Raw genomic sequence first — 19,222 nt, forward strand, 5'->3', positions numbered from 1 at the left:
CTCATCTCTCTGTCGGATTCCTGAGGTCTTGCTGTCAACCACCAGGGAACCTGCTTCATTGAACAGAAAATTATAAGGATCTCTTGGCAAGTCCCGCTTCTCATCCCAAGAGCCTGTCCTTCACTTGACTAGCTCCCACTTATGTTCAGCACTGTGTAGGCCACCAAGGAGGCACTCAGAGGAGGGGGAAAAAAAAAATGCCACAAAACAATCAATCAAAGGAACACCGACCAACCCTGTCAATGCTGATATCCCCAGACACCAGGCTTCAAAATCAGATTTTTGAAAACCCTTTCTCTACTGCATAGTCCTGGGAGCCCACATTCTGTTTAAATCCATTTCAAATGGAGCTCTATTTGTAGTTTCAGAAGTCTCAAAGATTCTCAGGAGTATTCTAGCTTGGTAAAGTTCAGAATGAGGCTTGGGGGCTCCACACCTAAACTGTACTAAGAAAAAAAAAAAAAAACCTCTCCCTTCTCTCTGAAGTTACAGCCAGAAAGAAGATTTGGAGTTATGTCCTGGCCTGAAGAAGGGTTCAAACAGAAAGTCCTTACCCTCTTTATAGAAACAAAAGATTCTGGACCACCAGCAGGAGAATGCAACAACTACCCCAGACAGGCGGCCCAGTCCACCCCTCAGGTCATCTCGTCCAGGTGCAGTGTTTACAGGGTGGTCCCTGGGGGACTACAGGCTATGAGTCATCCTTGCAGGCCTGGCCAAACTACTCTTTGTGTGTTGTTACCTCCACCTTTCCCTCTTTTGTTCTTCCTAAAAGAATAAATAAATACACAAACCAAAGAAGGGACAAAACAACAGGTGACAGAAGTAGAAGAGAAGAGCGCCAGTACTTCCAGACTTGCTCGCGTAAGATGGCAGATGGGTATATACGCCAGTGGTGTTTGTGCATTTTTGAGCACATCCCTAAGAAACTGAAGAGGAGAGGAATAAGGAACGGGTTTTTCCCCTCAGAGATGCTGGTGGAAGATCATACCAGCTTCAACCAACAGCCTGACAGGAAGGTTCAATGCCACCCTATCAACATCCAAGGCTTGTGGACTATCTGGGGGAACAATGGCTAAAGCCTCCCACTCCCACCCCCACCCCCCCACCAATTTTCCTTTACTGACAGGAGGCCCTATGGCTAGTAATACCATGGATCACAGGTCCCTGGGTGCCAACTCTCCCCTCCTTGCATCTTCTTCCGGTAACACTTCTATGGGTGAACTGCCTGCCCTGTTTGCTTAGAGGGAGTTAGCGTCCATAGCGAAAGACACACACACTCGAGTTACAAAGGCACTGCTGACTTAGGGCAAATAACTCACCACTCTCCAGCCTGAGTTTCCTTATCTGGGTAACAGGAAATAATCCCCACTTCCTCTAAACAGCAACTAACAAACAAAAACCCGATCCTCTGTTGTTTGGGAGGCAGGAGAGGGTAGAATGAGTCACAAACTGCACTGCTTGGGGGAGTGGGGGCGGGGGGGAATAGGTGACAAGGCATAGTTAGAGATCACAGAGAAGTCCCAAGACAAGAGTCAGTGAAAGAAAGAAGCCACCAGAATCACATAGAACAGGGAGTGCAGAAAAGCACAACTAACTCTCTGCTTTTCCAACGCATCCCTAAGAACCCCGCAAGGCAGGGATCAGTAACACCCAGACTGCAAATACCACACAGTGTATACAGAGAGAAAAGTTAATTGTGACAGCAATTGCACTTTGAATGTTTATATGCTATAGGTAGCATGCCAAGCACATTTTGGGCCATCTTCCTTAACTCTAACGATTAAGAATTAATATTTTTCTCTTTTGGACACAAAGAGAAACAGACCCTCTAGAGAGGGTTAAAATAAATGTCGTTCACGCTCAAGATCGGGTCAAGAGACTGGCAGAGCCCTTAGGTTTTCTTCAAGTCTAACCGTAGGTTTCATTTCTGGTCTTTATTACAAGCAGCACTTTTCCTGCCAGGCTGAGTCGCCGAGCCATTCTCCCTCAACCCCGCTCCCAATACCCTCTTAATAAGGTTACTTCGTAAAGTACCCCCCTATTCTAGACTTCTAGGCCCTAACGGATCAAGCAGCATCTCTCGCCCCAGAGGAGGTCCCCGCAACCAGCACACGCTCAGAAAATCGCCCGGCCTGGGTTCAAATCTCGACCTCCCCTCCCCGGCCGAGGGACCTTGGCCGAATCCCCTGACTCCCCGGGCGGAGCGAGGATTTCAGGTTCCGAGTCCACTTTCAGAGATCGGGATGAAAGCAGCCGAAGGAAGCCCTAAAAAGCAGGGGCTGATGCGGATAACACAAGCCCTCGGTCGATGTCACCCGCTACCTCGAACTTCCCCCGTTCGCGTCGAGATTTTCTTGTTCTCGCTCCGATGCAGCGCTGGGCTTTGAACTTGGGCCCGCCGGGGCTCGGCGATCCCGCTCGGGCCTGAGAGAAGCGTGAAGAGGCCCGGAGCGCCAGGCCCCCGGCAGGCCGCGAACGGGACCGGGGCGGGGGTGGGGGGCGGGACCTCGAGGCCAGGAGGCCCCTCGTCGCGGCCGCCGGGGTTCCCCGGCCCACCTCCCACACACCCCAGGGTCCCAGCTCTACCTTTCTAAGCCGTTCCATCAAAGCGCTCTTGTTGCCGCTCGAATCCAGGTTCCGTTTCTTCAGCTCCGCCCGCAAATCGATCACCCTAAGGTCAGTGAGGCGCCGCGTCCCGGTCTCCGACGAGGCGGAGCTCAGAGCCGCTGCGCCCGCCGCACCAGAATCGCCTAATCCGGACAGAGACTCCGCCATTCTAGGGGCCCTGGCTCTGCCTACCACTTCACACAGAACTGGGCCGGGTTAACCGCAGCTCCCAGGACGAACTTGCGCCGCCAGTAAGAGAACCGTTCCGACCGCTACGGCGCTCCTCTCTTCTGCGCAGGCGTACCCGGCGCGGGTTCAACGCCCGGGGCCGCTTCTGCTCATGCGCAGTGAGAGCCCTGTGAGTGAGGTACAAGGCGCCTTACGTCTCGCCGGCCTCCCGCCGCGAACTGCCAAGACGCTGACATACAGCAATTACAGCGCCTGCGCACTGTTGCCGAGGGCCTGCGGTTGGTCGATGCGCGAGCGTCCGACTGCGGCCAAGAACGCCTATTCGGGCGGCGCGCGTGCGCGGCCGGAAAAGGGGGCGGGAGGAAGCCAGTGCGTTTTCCTCTCTGGCGGCGCCATTTTGTGCTCAGAGCCGCTACAGCCGCCGGCGGTGTGGGAAGTAGTTGGCGCGGACAGCATACCCGGGATGGCGGAGACTCTAGCAGGGTCCAGCGACTCGGGTTCTGGCACGGCCGCTGTCGTCTCGGGCGTCTCAGAGGTCGGGACGCGGCGACTCAGCGACCTGCGGGTGATCGACCTGCGGGCGGAGCTGAAGAAGCGGAACCTGGACACGGGCGGCAACAAGAGCGTCCTGATGGAGCGGCTCAAGAAGGTGAGGCGGCCCGGGGCCCTGGGGTGCCTCCAGAGACCGAGTAACGCCCCCGCGCGGGCCTGTCACTGCGACTCCCTACTGCGAGGCGCCCCCGGCCTGCATCGCTCGTTGCGAACTCCGGTCCGAACTGTCAGGAACCTCGGGTCGGCTGTGTGACCTTGGCCCGACACCGCCCCTCTCTGTGCCTTGTCGCCTCCTTCCATTCAGTCATCTCAGTGTTGGGAAAGCCCGTCTTAGTCTTAGGGTAGCCCCTGGGTTTTTCCCAGGGTTGTGTGACCTTGGACAGGTGCTCTTCCCTACCAGCGCCTCAGTTTTCTCCCCTACGGAACGGATGATTGAAGAACCTTTGACATTGCCCGGGAAGGGGAGATGTGCCAGTTTTTGCCCCAGGACGTTTGCGTTCACCGTGCCCTGCACCTGGCGGCTTCTCTCCCAGGTCTCCATCTGGCTGGCGCTTTGTTGTCATTTTGGGGTCTGTCTTGAGATGTCTCGTTGCCCCCTCCCCCCCCAAGTGAAGACTTGCTCCAAGTCCATGACTTCCTGTATCGCACCATCCTGTGTTCATTGTCCCATTTCTCAGCATTAAACACAGAATTGAGTATGGCGGGTGGTCATCTCTCATGGAATCAGGCTGTTGAGGGTAGGAACCTGGTGAATTCACCGGGGAGTCCCGAAGCACGGGTAAGAAGACACTGTTGCCGTGAACCACCAACTTCCCCCACTACCCAGGATGTTCTTTGTTCTTCCCTGCCCTGGGTCAAAGGTGGCCTTTTTGAGCAGTGCTCAGCCCTTTGCCCACTGCCAGACCAAGTGTAACCTGTTTGTTACATTGTTGACTTAAAGTTGAGACAATGTGGAGGTTAGGGACCATTTTGGAACTTCATCAACCCTGACTGTGAGCCCCAGGCTCTTTTGGGTGAAGGGCCCAGAGAGAACCAAGTGGTACTGGGTTCACCTACTGCCTGGGGACCTGACAGCCCAGGTGGCAGAAACAGAGTTGCTCTTTGCAGGGAAGTGTTGCCTTTGTTGCTGGGAAATTGTTACAGAGGAAGAGCAGTGTGTGCCCCACAGCTCTTAACAGTGTTGTCAACTTTGTCTCTTCCCAACAGGCGGTTAAGGAAGAAGGGCAGGATCCTGATGAAATTGGCATTGCCTTGGAAGCCACAAGCAAGAAGACAAAGAGATTCGTGAAAGGTATCCACTTTAACTTTCTGCTGCTTGGGGTAGCTACAGCAAGAGAGCTTATGTAGAGAACTGTTTTTTTAGCCTTCTTCTAGCCCTTCAAGTCAGGAGAGCTCCTTTGGCCCTCACTGTCCTCCATCTAACAGGTTGCTTTTCCACCAGCTAACGTGTAAATGTCAGTGTGCTGCGGAGGATTTGTAGGTGCCAAGTAAAAGACCCGTGGCTCATCGGTAAAGAACCTGCCTGCCCAGGCAGGAGATGTGGGTTCGACCCCTGACTCAGGAAGATCCTTTGGCAGAGGGAAATGTCAACCCACTCCAGTATTCTTGCCTGGAAAATCCCATGGACAGAGGAGCCTGGCAGGCTGCATTCCATGGGATCTCAAGAATCGAACTTGTCTTCATGACTGAACAACAATTAAAAACATTACAGCTTTCGTTTCTAGGATTAAAAAAGAACTAGCGTAAGGCACAGTCTTAAAAGCTGCCCCGGCTGACCTGAGCAACCAGATGCACCTACTTGTCTTCCTGGTTCAAAAAATAGGACTTAAACCAAGGAAAATGACAGCAGGCAGAGACCCAATAGAACCCAACTTCTTTAGGGTCCAAAATAGGTTGTTGGAACATTTGCATGTTTTACTAGTGTGATATTTTGTTTTCAAATCTAAATATAATTCATGTAAAATTCACATTTAAAGTGTATAATGCTGTGCTTTTTAGTATACTCACAAGATTATGAGGTCATCACTACTCTTAGTTCTCGAACATTTTCATCATCTCAAGAAGAATCACCTATCCCCCATTAGCAGTCAGCTCCCACATCCCCCTGCCCCCAGCAGTATCTAATTGAGGTTTTGTCTCTAAGGATTTGCGCATTCTAAACATTTCATGTAAGTAGAATCATACAGCATGTGACCTTTCATGTCTGGCATCCTTCACGGAGCATCGTGTTTTTAAGGTTTATCCATGGTATAACATGTATCAGTGCTCCTTTCCTTTTTATGGTTGACAGCAAAAGCTTGGGAACCTCACTAACAGTGGTTCTCATTTTCAGAGTTTACTGTGATAAGGATGGTATAATTTGCAACTCCCATACGATGGGCTCGTTGTCTTGAAGGGTGCTGCACGAAAGTTTTTACAGCTGTCCATGTCCCATTCACCTAAAAAAGTGCTAATTTCAGGCAGTGGGATACAGCTGCTCAGAAAGTAGAAAGAAAAGACTTTGTCTTTTCTGCAACTTCTATTTATATTTTTCACAGCTTTTTCTAACAGGATGACTTTTCCACAACTCAGTGAACTGTTTAAATCTTATGCACATATTTTGAAAGGTTAAATTTTTGAGTTAGGTTACATTTAAAGGGGTTTACATTTAAAACACTGGTATCTTTTAAGTGCTCGTGAAACTGCCTGTATTTCAGCAGAAGACATGGACCGTTGAAACAAACCAATCATGAGGGATGGGTCTACAGCAGGAAACATACAGATAGCCTGTTTGTACTTTTCTGTTAAGTTACCCATATCTGAAAATTTGGTTTTGAATAGCTGAAAGTTTAAACTTTTTTGTGTGTAGATGCTCATTTTAAACTGTGAGGTTAGGCTTATTCATCAGAATGATTTTGGCTCCTATAAGGAATCTTTGAATCGTTAGAAAAACTTAGTTGACTGCTTCCAATACATGTCTGAATGGGTTAAAGCATAGGTCAGCTCAAAGCTACTTGGAGTTAGCATTGTGTCAGGGAAGCCTTGATAATAATTACTTTTGGTGTAAAGTGAGTGTACCAGTACAGGTTGGGGTTAGAAAGGCACTGGTACCTTTCTTTTTCACAGAAGTCCCCAAAGCCCAAGATCCTGGGGCAGAGAACAGCTCCTCCAGGTTGTAGAGCTAGTGTGTTTTCCAGAGGGGTCTGGGCATGTGGTTAGTTATACGAAGTGCTAGGTCCTCATGGTGTCCTGGTTGAAAATTAGGTCCTCAAGGTTACTAGGCATCAGCCAATGGATTTCCAAAGTCCGCCACAAAGTTGGACTGATTCTGGGAATTCGTGAGTAACCACTGCCTTTCAAAAGTGAAAGGAAGCTGAACTTTGAAAGTTTCATTGCAAGTCAGAACTTGAGTCCTTTTCCCCAACTCATCTAAATGGGCAGAATTGCTGAAAACTGGGTGTGTTTTGAAAAGATCATTCTAAATTAGGTTACATTTGGGATTAAAATTGGATAGTCTGTGCCATTCCCCTGTTCTGTTCCCCCACCCTTCAGTTTTTAGTCAAGACCCATCCCTTGGGATTGGGGTGCAGCCTGTGTGCCCAGCGTTTATCTTTGTCGCTCCCACTTAGGGTGCTTTCTGGTGAGGTTTTTTTGGTCTGCCTCTCTCCTGTTTACCTTCTTCATGGGCACTTCAAGCTACTGTTTGAGGCTTGAGAAATTGGGTGCGGTTATCAAGCATTTTAAATAGTGTGTTTCAAAAGGATATGCCCAGTTCAGATATAATGGGAGGTGGGACAGCTCAGTTTTTGAGTCCCAGCTTTGGAGCAGAACCAAATTCTCCTGTCAAATGCAGATAATAAACCTGCTGGCATTGTGAGGGGTATTAAATAATGTGAAGAGCGCAGTGTGTAATAAAACCACATTTCTTGAGTAATCATTGATAATAATGGGAAATGAAATACTTAGGATATTGCAGTTGGCATCTTTAATAAATGATTGAGGTTTCTTCAGACTCAACAAACATAGAGTTATGGTTGTGGAGGGTGGGGTGTGTAGGGAGAGCGATGGAGTGGTGGTTTGGGATCAGCGGATGCAAACTACCATGTATAGGTTGGATCAACAAGGTCGTACTGCGTAGTGCAGGCAGCTATATTCAGTATCCTGTAATAAGCCATAATGGAAAGGATGTGAAAAAGAATATATATATGTGTGTGTATAACTGAATTATTTTACAGCAGAAATTAGCACAACATTGTAAATCAACTAAACATCTATAAAATAAAGACTGAGGCTTCTTAAGTTGCAAAACTGGCATGCCACAGCATTTTGCAGACTCAGCAATGTTAATAGTTGAACTTTGTGGTAGGGTGCTGTCCTTCGTGTTACTGTGTGCTGGGCAGCATCCTTTGCCGCTGCCCACTACATGCCTGTAGCACTGCCCGTTGTAACACTAAAAATGTCTCCAGGCATCACCCTGTTGCAGCCCACATCCCCACTGACCCCCCCATACTGGCCTCCCACATGTAAACATACGTGCCATGGTTTGCGATTCTTGGGGATATTAGTCTGTATACGCCCTTTAGAACAGGTCACCTTTGTTTTGCACGTCCTAAGGGGAATTCTAGAATATAGGTATGTACATTTTTAAAGCTGTTGATAACAGGGAGCCCAAAGATTTTACTTTCCTTCTAAGAGTTTCCACTTTCTTTTCCTTCCAGCCCCATTGGGAATACCTGGCATCGCTCTCAATAGTCCTTTTGCATTCGCAGAGCCCAGGGTGAAAATAGACTTTATGGTAGCCTTTGCCTTTTTGCCTTGAGTGGAAAAAAGCTTCTGGGCTGAAGAATGTCAGAAAGCCAGAGGCTTGATGCAATGGGGTGGAGCAAAGGGGAACTCACAGGTCTGTTGTCCAGCACACACTCTTAGGGTGTAGTTCTTTGGGTGCTGTATGGACATGACTTTTTTAATTTAATCATTGGGAAATGCCTGTTTTTATCCTTTGCTCATTTTTGTTTGAGGATGTTTGTGTTAGTGTGAAGTGGTTTGGAAACCTTTTGAAGCTTTGGCTATTTTGTTCAGAATCAAAATACTTTGATGGTATTACAGAAATTCTAGATCTTACGTTCCAGTTGAGACAAAACTGTACGTGATAGACGAACAGTCACATTCAGCTTCCTTGTATCATGTTCTCACCAAGACTGAGCTGCGTCGTCCTGCAGAAGCTAATTACAAGGCCAGAACCCAAGTGCTCTCTGACTGAACAATTTTTCTGTTATTAGAACAAAAGGCAGAAGAGGAAGGCACTGAAGACAATGGCCTAGAAGAAGATTCCAGAGATGGGCAGGTAGATGCCATGACAACAGAGGGGGCGGCAGGAGCTCTGCGTCCCGGTCCACCTGGTAGTTGATGCCTTTCGTCGTCCCTCGTTACAGGAGGATATGGAAGCAAGTTTGGAGGGTTTGCAGAGTATTGACATGATGGACGTTAATGTGTTAGAAGAAACCGAAGTTGAGAACAGCGCTGTTCCAGACTTCGGGGAGGATGGCACTGACAGCATCCTGGAATCCCTTTGTGAGAGCAAAGACTACGTGGCCACGCAGCTGAGGGAGCTCCCGGCTCAGTTCACAGGACACGCTGTAGGTAACGCAGTTGCGGTGCAGCACGCTACAGCCCTGGGGCTCCTCACTGTTTGTGTGCGCTTCAGCCAAGACGGAACACGCTGATGGTTGGTTAAATAACACGCAGCTAAATCACCATTTGGTGTCTAAATCTTGGCGTTAAATTGCATCCATTTAAACTCAACACAGATCAGATGTTAACTAATGGATAACTTCTCTGTAATGCTGGAGAATATTTCTGTAATTGGGTAGGGGATACATTCTTAGCATAAGTCAAAAGTCTGACACTGTTGTTAAAAGTATTTTCTTTGAAAAGAAAAGAAGTTTAAAAAAACTATAGAAAGATAAGAAAACAGAAACAGTTCATAATCTCACCATGCAGATAATCCTGTTGATAGTTTAAATATGTATTCCATGTATGAGTTGACAGTTGTTAATTAAAGGATGTGAACTACAGTGAAGAAAAGTCTTTGTCGCCTAGAAGAATCCCTCCAGTTAAAGGGATCCACTGTTAAACTTCCTGTGTATGAGGGAAGACTTCAATTCTCTTAAGCAACATCATAGTGCCAGCTTTTCACTTTGTGTTTTTGGCATAAAATTTCGTGGTGGTCCTCCTGGAACTGGTTGCCAGTTTAACCTCACCACTTTGGCATGCCCAGCTGTCTTAGTTTGGTTTTATTTAAGGCATTCTAGCTTTAAACTGGAAAAGAAGTACCCTTAAAGGACTGAGCTTTAAACCTTTAAGGTCAAAAGTCACAGATTCCACACATTGCCACAGCTTGACATAGGCTAGCATGGAGCTTTGGTTTATTCTCTCTGTGTGATCCTATTGTGTGTTAATTATTTCCATAGCATAGACTTGACTTCTTGGTTAATGGAAACATCCTGGTCATAAGTTTCAAACCTGGGGTTTTCCTGGCGGTCCATTGGTTAGGACCCTGTACTCCTAGAGCAGGGGGCATGGGTTCAGTATGTGATTGGGGAACTAAGATCCCGCATGCTGCATGACCTGCCTTTCCCACCCTGCCCCCAAAAAAGTTTCAAACCTAAGAAAAAATCTTCAGGGAGGGATATTTTTGTATTTCACTTAAAAAGTTAGAAAGCTTTCAGATTTAATAACCTTTAAGATACTAGTTTTCCTTTAGCATGCTGTGCTGTGCTTAGTCACCCAGTCGTATCTTTGTGACCCCATGGACTGTAGCCCGCCAGGCTCCCCTGTCCATGGGGATTCTCTAGACAAGAATACTAGAGTAGTTTGCCATGCCCTCCTCCAGGGGATCTTCCCAACCCAGGGATTGAACCCAGGTCTCCCACATTGCAGGTGGATTCTTTATCATCTAAGCCACCAGAGAAGCCTAAGAATACTGGAGTGGGTAGCCTGTCTCTTCTCCACGGTATCTTCCTGACCCAGGAATTGAACCAGGGTCTCCTGCGTTGCAGGCAGATTCTATACCAGTTGAACTACCAGGGAAACCCTTTGTTTAGTGTAGTAGATGATAAAAAGAAAACAAGTTAAATATTTGTTTTAAAGTACACTAGGCGAAAGTGCCAGGTTATTGTTATTTTAAAATAATTGCTACCAAGTAAAATCAGGAATGTGGAGTTCACTTTCCCTTTGAGTCAGCTTCAGAAATCTGAGGCTGGGTAGTGTATACTGACCACCAGTGTGGGGAAACTGCCTGGAGAATGAATCTGCTCATTCTTTCAGTTGGTGCTGCCAGAGTGCTGTCAGAGATGCTGGGGCTGCCTAATCCTGGAGCGGGCCTAGAAACAGGGAGGCAGGTGATCAACAGAGTAACATCGTCCCCCCCTTTACCCACGGTTTTGCTTTCTGAGGTTTCAGTTACCTGTGGTCAACTGGGGTCTAAAAATATTAGATGAAATAAACAATTCTTAGTTCTGAATTACACGCCATTTGGAGTAGCATGATGAAACCTTGCGCCATCCTCACCGGGACAGAAATCATGCTTTTGTCCAATGTATCCATGGTGTGTGTACTCCCTGTCTGTTGGTATGGAAAAACATGGTGTTTAAGGCCTGATGCTGTCTGAAGTTTTAGATAGCCACTGGACTTTGGGGACATATCCCCTATGGCTAAGGGGCAGCCACTGGGATCCAACAGTGGGTTTGCAGATGGCGTTTGGCATCGTGAAGAAAACAGATCTGTAGGTGGCCTGGAGAGTGGTGAGGTGTGGGCCTTGGCACTCATAATTCTGTCTCTGCAAAGAGGTCTTGGCGTTTTTTCTTTCAGGTTGATGGCGAAGGCTTCGAGAACACTTTGGATGCTTCATCATTGGACTTCAAAGTGCCTCCGGTAGGTTACTCTCTGGTTCTGCATGGCTAGAAACCTGACATGAGTGGTGAATTTTCCACAGTGAAAAAGAATGAGTGAGCGTGTGTGTGTGTGTGTGTGTGTGTGTGTGTGTGTGTGTGTGTGTGTAAACAACCCATTGCACTTTGGTCCTGAGGGATGCTTAGCGTAAGCAGGTGAGCTAAATTGTCAGGGTCAGGGTTTGCAGCCTAGTGGGCATGGTGTTAATGACCAACGAGAATGTAACCAGAAGGAAGAAGTGCAAGTGATTGGGTTACACAAACACTAGAGGGCTTCCCAGAGGAGTTTCTCTGTCAGAGTTGAGGTCTGGCGAGCCATTCAAATTAGCCAGTTGAAAGGGTAAAGAAGACTTTGGGGCCTGTTGCAAGGATGGACAAAACAAGGTGGAAGCGAGGTGGAGGGCTGCAGAAATAGGTGGGCTGGACTCCCAAAGCGCCGGAGCTAGTGTCTTCAGTCCAGGGTGGAGTTAGGGAGAGCTGTCCAGCAGGGTGGAGAAATGGTTTTGTTGACACGTTCCAGTTACACATAAAGTTCCATGTTGGGAGAGAGATTTTTCTCAGATCTGGTGTGATGTCTAAAGCAGTCATCTGTGTGATCTCTGCCTGGACTGGGAAGTTGTTGCCAATTGCAGAGGCCTAACTGCAAGGGGGGATTGGACGGGCTAACATTAAAGTGCTCTGTGAGTTTTGTCTTTTCTTTTTCTCAATAGGATATTGAAGAACCTCTGTTGGAGCCAGGTACTGATAAGAGAAACACAACAGTTATGGTTTGAAAGTCTTCCCACTTTTCTTTTAAAGCTGTTTATATATATTAAGCTTTTTTATGGTCTTATGAATTATTTTAATGGTGGACAATCCAGATCGTACAAGGATCAGAGATTGGAAACCCATTCGTATCACCAGATCTATGGAAGTGCTGTTCTGGTTTCTGGAGGTCAGATATGTTAAGTGAGATGTAGTGATGACTTTCATCTCTCTAACCATGTAGAGTGGCATTTAAGTACTTCCCCTGCCCCACCTTCCCCGGTGATTCTTCCATGTGTTTCTACACATGAAGCAGATCTTGTATTATTTCCTGCAGTCGTTTAGATTAATGCAGTGAAGGTAGGACAAAGCGATGGTCAGGGCACTGATTGCCTGAGAAGTGACTGAATTCCAGAAGAGGAACCAGAGTTTCTCCACGAAAATTCCCAACGTGTTGGTCCCCTTCTGGACTGCATTTGTCTCCTCCGGCGGAAATTTCTGGTTTTCCTATTGGACTGTAATGTTAAAAGAAATTCAAAGAAATTTGAAGGTCGAGCTGTCCTTGAATGGTGATCGCGTTCAATTCAGCACCTTGGACACTGGAAAAATAAGGAGAAGACCCATACTTGAACAAAAACATGAACGAGACTGTCGAGAAGCTGTCACACTGTTGTAGGTGTTTAAATCTGTGGGGGCCTTTTCTCTTCCATGTAGCATAGAGGCTTACTCTATAGTCGGAGTACAGGTAGTGTAACCAGTGTTGAGTGTGTGTACCCGCGGGTTTTCCAATCTCTGTGTAGCTAGCAGTTCTCTTCGTGTTAGTGTGGCCGCCGTGCCAGTTCCGCATTTGTGATTGCTTTATTTCCCTGGTAATTAAACCTTGTGCCATTCTATTCCTGTTAAATCCGTAGAAAATGAGAAAATACTCGACATTTTGGGGGAAACTTGTAAATCTGAGCCAGTAAAAGAAGAAGGTTCCGAGCTGGAGCAGCCATTTGCACAGGAAACAAGTAGCGTGGGGCCAGACAGAAAACTTGCGGAGGAAGAGGACCTTTTTGACAGCGCCCATCCGGAGGAGGGTGATTTAGATTTGGCCAACGAGTCAACAGCACACGCTCAGTCGAGCAAGGCAGACACCCTGTTAGCGGTAGTGAAAAGGGAGCCCGTGGAGCAGACAGGCGATGACGAGAGGACGGACTGTGAGCCTGTAGGGCTAGAGAAGCCAATTGAGCAGAGTAGTAAAGCCTCAGAGCACACGGAAGCCTGTAGCGAGGAGGCCGCGGAAGCGCCCCCGGAAGCCTCAAGCCCGGACCCCGGGGATAGCAAAGAAGACGTGAAGAAGTTTGCTTTTGAAGCTTGTAATGAAGTCCCTCCGGCTCCTAAAGAGTCCTCAGCCAGTGAGGGCGCTGATCAGAAAATGAGGTTTGTTTTTTCTCAGTTTTAGACCAGACGCTATCTCCTTTTCATTGGTCGTTTAATGACACACATGAGCTGTTTTTCTGCAATTGGCCAGCCAGACTGATGCAATTGTAGTTTACCTCTAAAGAATGTTTGATTTCTCTTTGTGTATTTTTAATGGGTGATTTCAGTTCCTTTTGTTTTCCTCAACCTGCTATGGTTGTGCTCTTAAATTGTTAAGTGTTATCGTCAGCTAAATAGAATTGATTTTTAAGAATCTGACATTGTATTGGGGGGAGGTGAGATTTCCAATATAAGCTTGCAAAGGTTCCTGTTAAAATTTTATTTCTGACTAATTTTCTGGTAGGTATTCAGTCTTAGCACATACCATACTTTTGATTTAGTTCTCTTTTATTTTTTCTGTACGAGTAATACTAACTTTTATCTCTAGCTCTTTTAAGGAAGAAAAAGATATAAAGCCAATCGTTAAAGATGAAAAAGGTATGATTCAACTTACATGTCAGGGAGTCACCTTCGGATCTCTTATTTTGGGAGGGAGGGGTCTGCAGGAATCCACAATTTGGATCCAGTACTTGGTTTTTTTATGGATTACGGAAATTAATCAGCTAGCTAATTGTATCTTGAGAGACTAATTTTTAAATGTTGGTGAGCTTCTGAATGTATGTTTTTGTTGAGACTCATTTATGGAATGGTGAAAGTCCTTTTATAGGACAGGTATTTTTCTACCTGTAAAATGATAGAATTTTAGAAACTGTTATCTTGGTCATGAGCTGATCATTGAATGCCATTTCAGTTTGTAACTGACATAGGTGTGATTAATCCTCGAGTAAGAAAATTCAGTTTTGTGATCTAGATTTTTCATTTTCTGTCCCATGTGTTGGCAGTAATTAAATTCTTGAGTCAGAGGAATCAAGGTTGGATTGCGTTAGGGTTTAAGAGAGGGCTGCAGTCTCAGGAGGCCAAGCATAATCATCTCCCTCCTGCAGGTCGAATCAGCAATAGCTCTGGAAGGAATCTGTGGGTCAGTGGACTGTCTTCCACAACTCGGGCAACAGATCTGAAGAACCTCTTCAGCAAATATGGAAAGGTACGCTCCCCTAATGTGCTGCCACCCACCTGGGCTTGGCATATAGGTTCTCATTTCCAGTTGGGGGAAAAGAAATAGACAAGAACAAAAACTTGGAGGTGAGTGGAACTTAACCAGTTGTGGGTAGTAAACCTTGTCTCCTGGTTGAGAGTGGATGACAGGCGGAGCAGACAGCTTGTAGGTGCTGCTCAGAGAAGGTGTGTAAAACTACAGTCTCCGTGTCCCTGCTGTGCTTTCCAGCTTCTCTTGAACAAACTGTCTTTTAGCCAACACCAAACTGGAAACTGGGACTTCCCTGGTGGTCTAGTGGTTAGGAATCTTCCTGCCAATGCAGGGGACACAGGTTCGATCCCTGATCTGGGAAGATTCCACGTGCTGTGGAGCAACTAGAAAAAAACACTGGCAGCTGGCATGCTGAGTTTCTTCCCCTTAACAGTAAGTGAAGAGTTGGTCTCCATATATCTCCTAGCATCTTAAGTACATAGTTGGAGAATTTGAACAGGATGGTGGCTTAAAAATAAATCAACTCCTGGTCACGGTGGCAGGAGGAAAATATTACAATTCAAAAACTTCTGAGAAACATTCAAGAATGATTCTGTTGTCATGGAATTAGCTAATGAAGCAGTCTCCTGGTCTCCTGGGGGTCCGTGGTGGGTGGGAGAAGTCAGCAGAGTACCACTCAGCAGCAGGAAGTGGCAGGGCTTCCAGGTCGCTGTGCCATCTTGGCTGCCCGGTCATCATTCCTTTGCTCAGGGCTTTGTTCCTTGATGAGAAATTAGGGACTGAAGCGGACAAGACCCTGAAGAAGCATTTGGAAGGACGTAGAATGCTACTATGCCAAAACCTATTTATTCACTTACTTACAGTCAGGCACTGGGCTTCTCTTGAGGATTCAGTTGGTAAAGAATCCACCTGCAATACAGGAGACTCTCGATTTGATTCCTGGGTTGGGAAGATCCGCTGGAGAAAGGATAGGCTACCCATTCCAGTGTTCTTGGGCTTCCTTTGTGGCTTAGCTGGTAAAGAATCCGTCTGCAATGAGGGAGACCTGGGTTCAATCCCTGTGCTGGGAAGATGCCCTGGAGAAGGGAAAGGCTACCCACTCCAGTATTCTGTCCTGGAAAATTGCATGGGGTCTCAAAGAGACATGACTGAACGACTTTCACTGATTGTAAAGCTGAAACAGATAACAAGGCATTGTTCTAGGTCTTAACATCTGCTGGAAAATAACTTACTGCAACATGTCATATGTATGCATTTTTAAGTATATTGAAGATTACTGTCTGCCATCATTGTATGGTAGAAGGACCTAATTTAGACTTGGAAGGTGGACTCAGTGATTATCACTGAGGATGTGATGTTTAGGCCAAGACCTGAGTGTTGAATGTGCCTGGCCGTTGGACCAGGGCAGCAGGACTCAGGAAGGCCCTGCAGTGGAACTGGGCCCTGGAACTGGGTGTGCAGACAGAGGCTTGATCTTCAAGAAGCTTGATGGCTGGGGGTGGAATCGGGGAAGGGGCGCCGACAGGGAACTGGGCGCTTTCTGTGCTGTCTTTTTTCACTTGGGCTTACCTGCCGTCAGAAGTGATGCCTTGGCATGGCTAATTAGTTGGATGGAATGCTCAAATGACCCAACCCCTCACTTTGAGGAGAGGGGAGAAGGCAGAACTTCATCTCTGATGTGAGAACTGACATCTGTGTCCCTCTCAGCAAAGGCTCTTTCCCTTTTGGCCCTATATGGGGTGCTTTGGATATATCGGGGCTTCCCTTTGCAGGCTGGGCAGTGGTTCTCTATCCCTATGTGGAAAACCATGAATGTCAGGGTCTGCTGGGACCCTAGGAAGCATGGGTCCCCTCACCGTCTTACAGCTGGATACAGGAGGTCCAGAGAGGAGCAAACTTGTTCTCATTGACCAGCTGAGTCAGAGAAGGTCAGAGCCAAAGCCCAGGCTCACGTGTCTCAGGCGCTCTGTGTGTCCCAACCCTCATTTCGAATGTCCTTTGGGAATATTTACATTTGACACGAGCATTGGTATAGTGGGCTTTAAGTCTGTCGTCTTGCTTTGTGCCCTGTTTTTTTTTTTTGGTGGGGGGGTGGCTTATACTTGTTTTATCTGCTTGACTTTGCATTATGTGTTTTTGATGATATATGGCTAATTAGCTGTATCTGGTATATGTGACTAGTTTGCATTCTGATTCCTTTCATTATTAGAGTTTTTTCTTGTGTCTTGATGTGGGCATTCATTGCAATGAACTTTCCCCTTAGAACTTCTTTTGCTGCATCTTGTTGTATTTCTAGTTTCATTTGTCTCAAGGTTACTGAAGTTGTGGTTACTGACGTCTGTCTTTAGCTTTTCTTATTTATATTGTCACTGTGAGAGTTGATTTTGTATCAAAAGCAATTGTATTTTGACAGGTCAGGATTAATTAGAAGTACTTTAATAAATCCTTGCAAGGAACAACAATTTCAGAAAAGTGCAAACAAGTAGAAATAATTCTGATGATCAATTAATTGCAGGTAATTTTTGACACATAGTGTGGTTATTTTTATGAGAAAATTAGAGTACCCTTTCTCATGAAGGTTGTTGGAGCCAAAGTGGTGACCAATGCCCGCAGTCCTGGGGCTCGGTGCTATGGGTTTGTCACCATGTCAACATCTGACGAGGCCACAAAGTGTATCAGCCATCTCCACAGAACTGAGCTTCATGGAAGGATGATCTCTGTTGAGAAGGTAAGGCCGTCCTTGCCTCTGGAACTTGCAGGATTCACAGGCCAGAAGACCTGGTCCCTGAGCCATTTCTGTCTATGTTGTGTTTTAGGCCAAAAACGAACCTTCTGGGAAAAAGCTGTCTGACAGAAAAGAGTGCGAAGTGAAGAAGGAAAAATTGTCTAGTGTTGACAGACATCATTCAGTGGAGATCAAAGTTGAAAAGTAAGGTGCTTTTTAAAAACCTTTCTTTTGGGAGGATGCCAAGTGGCAGCCACAGGGTCATCAGCTCCTCATTTAAATCTCAGGTGGTTCTTGCATCTTAATATTCATGTTCAAATCACTGAGCCAGTGATTTGCTGTGATAAAGAATCCGCCTGCCAATGCAGGAGATGAGGGTTTGATCCCTGGGTCAGGAAGATCCTCTGGAGGAGGAAGTAGCAAACCACGAAGTAACAAACCACTCCAGTATTCTTGCTTGGAAATTCCCATGGACGCAGGAGGCTGGCAGGCTGCATGCAGTTCATGAGGTCGCAAAGAGTCAGACACGATTGAGCACAGCATAGAGATTTATGTTCAAACAAGTTATTTATCTGTTGAAACAAATAACAGACTGAAAGACCTTTTGGCAAGGCAGATTTGAACTGAGTGGGTCCACTTACACGGGGAGCCTTTTCAGGAGTAAATAACGACAGCACTGTGGAGCCGGAGTTGATTGAAACTGCAAATGTGGAACCATGTGGATAGGAAGGGCTGATTATGAAGTTAAAAGTTGACTCTTGACTATGTGATGGATCAGCACCCCAAACCCCACATTGTTTAAGAGTCAGCTATATTTTTACTTCATTCTTGACATTCTGAGCTGTTGCACGGCCTTGCAAACCTTGAAATCTTTCCTGATCCACATTGATTTTTGTGCAGTTCTTATATTTTATCACAGTAACTGCAGAAGCCCAGCTTTCCAAAGCCAGTGTTACCCAAAGGAGTATAGCCTGATTTCATATTGAGATGAGTAACCAAAAGCTCCTAGTTCACCTAGCATCTGACATAAAGCGAATATTTGTCTTCAAAATTTAAAATATCCCAGGGCACTTGTGAGTTGGCCCATCCTGGTGTGCCTTGAACTATAGTTTGGGAACTGCAGGTCTGAGGTACTATTTTTATAAAGGAGGTGATCTGCATCTTTAATCAAGATGAAAACAAGGACAGATCTTTCAAAGCAGGCATTCCCTGTTGATACTTTTATCAAAACAGTAGGTTTATGTCTTTTGAGGAGGTAGACTGTTGATGTGCCTGACAGGGTGCCTTTCTCAGAAGGTAGAGTATCTGCCATGAGTTTGTATTGGCAGCACAATTTATGTTCATTTCTAGGTCCACTTACACTCTAAAAGTTGAATCCTTTGCTGAGAATGTTAGTCTTCTGTAATTCTTTTCTTCTCCTTTTTTTTTTCATGTAAGAAAATTTATGGTTAAGTAAACATGCTTAGGGGCAAAATTATATTCATAAGTTAAACTTAGTTTTTAAAGATGTTCTTGTTGATCTTCATTGGAAATGAAATAGCCAAATTGGAATTCATAAACCCTGGAGAAATGCATGTCAGGTGAGCCTTTTTGTATTAGAGGTGAGATGGTAATTTTATCGGCAACTTCTCCTAAGAGACACATCCCGTCAGTGGTGCTGAAAACCAATTCTGGTAGAACACGGGAAGCCACGGGGGCAAGGAAAGGAGTGCAAGCCCCCTTAGTGAGCCCTTGTCAGGTGGATTCCACAACCAGTGGAATGATGCTGTGAGCCCTGTGCTCTGCGTGGAAGGAGGCGCAGCTGGGAAAGGAGTGGAATGGGCCTGTGGCAAGCAGGGGCTCTTCCCCCTATATAGGGGCACTTAACTGGGTGACAAACTTAAGTTGTTTGAAACCAAACTGCTCTCACATAGGTGATGTAGGAGCATTTTATAATTTGATTTTAATCTTACTCTTTCTTCAGTG

The 19,222-nt window shown here is 46.3% G+C and overlaps 2 protein-coding genes across 3 annotated transcripts in view; one reads left to right on the forward strand and one right to left on the reverse strand.

Moving 5' to 3' along the window:
* Positions 1–2,904, reverse strand: part of SAFB (scaffold attachment factor B) — a 61,066-nt gene extending 58,162 nt beyond the window's left edge. For both annotated transcript variants that reach the window (XM_059888331.1, XM_059888330.1), the window contains exon 1: positions 2,590–2,904. In XM_059888331.1, the coding sequence (XP_059744314.1) occupies positions 2,590–2,778 (189 nt within the window). In that variant the 5' untranslated portion in view covers positions 2,779–2,904. The remainder of the gene's footprint in view (positions 1–2,589) is intronic.
* A 257-nt stretch (positions 2,905–3,161) lies between these two features.
* Positions 3,162–19,222, forward strand: part of SAFB2 (scaffold attachment factor B2) — a 28,896-nt gene continuing 12,835 nt past the window's right edge. The window contains exons 1-11 of the mRNA NM_001256554.1: positions 3,162–3,448; positions 4,558–4,642; positions 8,610–8,674; positions 8,763–8,966; positions 11,200–11,262; positions 11,990–12,017; positions 12,935–13,445; positions 13,873–13,922; positions 14,429–14,529; positions 17,111–17,260; positions 17,349–17,461. Of these exons, the coding sequence (NP_001243483.1) occupies positions 3,263–3,448; positions 4,558–4,642; positions 8,610–8,674; positions 8,763–8,966; positions 11,200–11,262; positions 11,990–12,017; positions 12,935–13,445; positions 13,873–13,922; positions 14,429–14,529; positions 17,111–17,260; positions 17,349–17,461 (1,556 nt within the window). The 5' untranslated portion in view covers positions 3,162–3,262. The remainder of the gene's footprint in view (positions 3,449–4,557; positions 4,643–8,609; positions 8,675–8,762; positions 8,967–11,199; positions 11,263–11,989; positions 12,018–12,934; positions 13,446–13,872; positions 13,923–14,428; positions 14,530–17,110; positions 17,261–17,348; positions 17,462–19,222) is intronic.

This window comes from Bos taurus, chromosome 7, assembly GCF_002263795.3.
Source record: "Bos taurus isolate L1 Dominette 01449 registration number 42190680 breed Hereford chromosome 7, ARS-UCD2.0, whole genome shotgun sequence".
Taxonomy (NCBI): Eukaryota; Metazoa; Chordata; class Mammalia; order Artiodactyla; family Bovidae; genus Bos; species Bos taurus.